Here is a 2442-nt window from a genome sequence, read left to right on the forward strand (position 1 = left end):
ATTGCCTGTGTACTGGATTACTCTTTAGTCTCTGCCTTGTATTGTACTGTTTGCTGGTGCTCGACCCTGCCTGTTTTGACCACGTTTGTTAATAAAGCCTTGCACTTGGATCCCCAACTCCGTTGTCACGACCCCTCTATGTTACAGAACAATCAGCCACACCCGGATCCAGCGGCTTTTTGAGCATTCCAGGCCAATCATGGACCCAGAAATGTCACAGAGACATTTCCCCTATCCTCAGTGCTCCCTGTAATGGCGGTCGCCATCCTGTGTGTTTGGGCTACATATTGCTCTGTTCTTGCTCCAGTCCGTGCGTCTACCCCCAAGTCTCCAGTCCTCGAATCTGCTCCCGAGCCTGCTCCAGTCCTCGAATCCGCTCCCGACCCCGCTCCAGTCCATGAGTCTGCTCCAGAGCCCATTCCAGCTCCTGAGGTGGCAGCTCCCGCTGCAGAACCTCCCAGGTTGTTGGCCTCTGCATCAGCTCCTGAGGTGGCAGCTCCCACTGCAGAACCTCTCAAATCAGCGGCGTCCATTCCAGCTCCTACCGAGGTGGCAGTTTCCACTGCAGAACCTCTCGAGTCATCTGTGTCCGCTTCTGAACCCTCTGCCTGCCCTGTCTCGCCAAGGAGGCTGTCTCTGAGCTCTTCGCCTGCCCTGTCACGGCCAAGGAGGCCGTCCCCCAGCTCTTCGCCTGCCCTGTCCCGGCCAAGAAAGCCGTCTATGAACTCTTTGCCTGTTCTGTTACGGTCAAGGAGACCCACTGTGAACTCTCTGACTGTCCTGTCACGGCCATGGAGGCCGTCTGTGAACTCTTAGCCTGTCCTGTCTCGTCCGCAGAGGCCGTTATCAACCTCTCTGTGCTCTCTGTTCCAGTCTAGCCTGATCAGCCTTGGTGGGCACCTGCCTTGTTGGCTCTACATTGGTGGACATCTGCTCTGCTGTGGTGGCTGTCGGCTCCACTGTGGGGATCTTTGCTTTCCTCTGCTCAGCTGTGGTGGTCATTTGCTCCACCGTGGGGATCTTCGGACCCACCTGCTCAGCTGTGGTGCCCTTCAGCTCCGCCCTGGTGCCCTTCAGCTCCGCCTGCTCCGCCCTGGTGCCCTTCAGCTCCGCCTGCTCCGCCCTGGTGCTCGTCAGCTCCGCCTGCTCCGCCCTGGTGGTCTTCAGCTCTGCCTGCTCCGCCCTGGTGTCCTTCAGCTCCACCTGCTCCGCCCTGGTGCTATTCTGTTCCGCCTGCCCCGCCTTAGTACCCTGCTCAGCTCGCTCTGCCTCAGTCCCCTGTTCCTCCACTTCCACATGGACCTGGCCCGCCATCCCTCCTCCTGTTCCACCTCCGCTCCACCACCCTCCTGGACTCATGTCTATTCCTGTTGAGGAGCGTCTGGAAGCCGTTTGGTTGGGGGGACGGAGGGGGGGCTATGTTACGATCACCAGCTGGAGTGCCCATGGACTCCACTAGAGGGCACTCCACCCCGGACTCTTGCCATTGTTCTCAGGACTCCATTTCCCATGTGTTCCTTGCCCCACCTGTGTCATGTGCTACCCTTGTTTGTGTGTTATGTTTGGATTGGTTCCTGGGTTAGATGTGTCTTGCTTTCATTGGTTGTTGTCCTGTATAAGAGTTGCTCACCCACGCTCATAGTTTGCTGATTGTTTGTGTTTTGCTGATTGTTCGAGTTCCCGTGTTCCCGTGTTTCCCTGTGTTTTTGATCTGTGGACTGTTTTCTTTGTTTTTGATCGTTTGCTGCCTGCCCTGACCATTGCCTGTGTACTGGATTACTCTTTAGTCTCTGCCTTGTATTGTACTGTTTGCTGGTGCTCGACCCTGCCTGTTTTGACCACGTTTGTTAATAAAGCCTTGCACTTGGATCCCCAACTCCGTTGTCATGACCCCTCTACGTTACAATATGATTGGCATTAATTTAAGAATATTTTTAAAAAAAATAAAGAAAGCAAGTCATCACAAACCCATAAATTAACTATTCATTCAATTATGACAAAAATAAATATACACAGAGGACAGGCCGGTCTGCCCAGTCATAGCCGTAAGCCATAAACAAATGCCTCATCTGATGGAAGATTAAGTGCTCACTTATTATTAGCAATGTTGTATGTTATTAAATATTTTTATTGGAATAGAAGTGAGTCAAAATAACTGCCACTTCTTTCTTTCAGTCTTTGCCCTGATCGTTCATTTTGTGTTCCCAGCTGTTTGTTCACTTGAACTTTAATGGAGTTTTGTGGGCGTCACTAAATGCAAATGAGCTGTGCTGGGAACCCGCTTTGCACATATGGGCGATCAACATATGCAGACAAGTACAAAGAAAACCAGCATTTCCGAATCTTTTGTAAATCCAGCAGGAAATTTTTGTTCAGTTTGTCTTACACAAACATCTACACACAACTTTACTAAAAGATTGAAAAACAAGGCCCATTGTGTCA

The 2442-nt window shown here is 51.7% G+C and overlaps 1 protein-coding gene across 1 annotated transcript; it reads left to right on the top strand.

The window, feature by feature from the left end:
* Positions 1-252: 252 nt before the first annotated feature.
* Positions 253-816, top strand: LOC117599796 (nematocyst expressed protein 3-like). Its single transcript, XM_034313899.2, has one exon. It carries the CDS (start codon positions 253-255, stop codon positions 814-816), a length of 564 nt encoding a protein of 187 aa, XP_034169790.1.
* The last annotated feature ends 1626 nt before the right edge of the window (positions 817-2442 follow it).

This window comes from Pangasianodon hypophthalmus, chromosome 19, assembly GCF_027358585.1.
Source record: "Pangasianodon hypophthalmus isolate fPanHyp1 chromosome 19, fPanHyp1.pri, whole genome shotgun sequence".
Classification (NCBI taxonomy): domain Eukaryota; kingdom Metazoa; phylum Chordata; class Actinopteri; order Siluriformes; family Pangasiidae; genus Pangasianodon; species Pangasianodon hypophthalmus.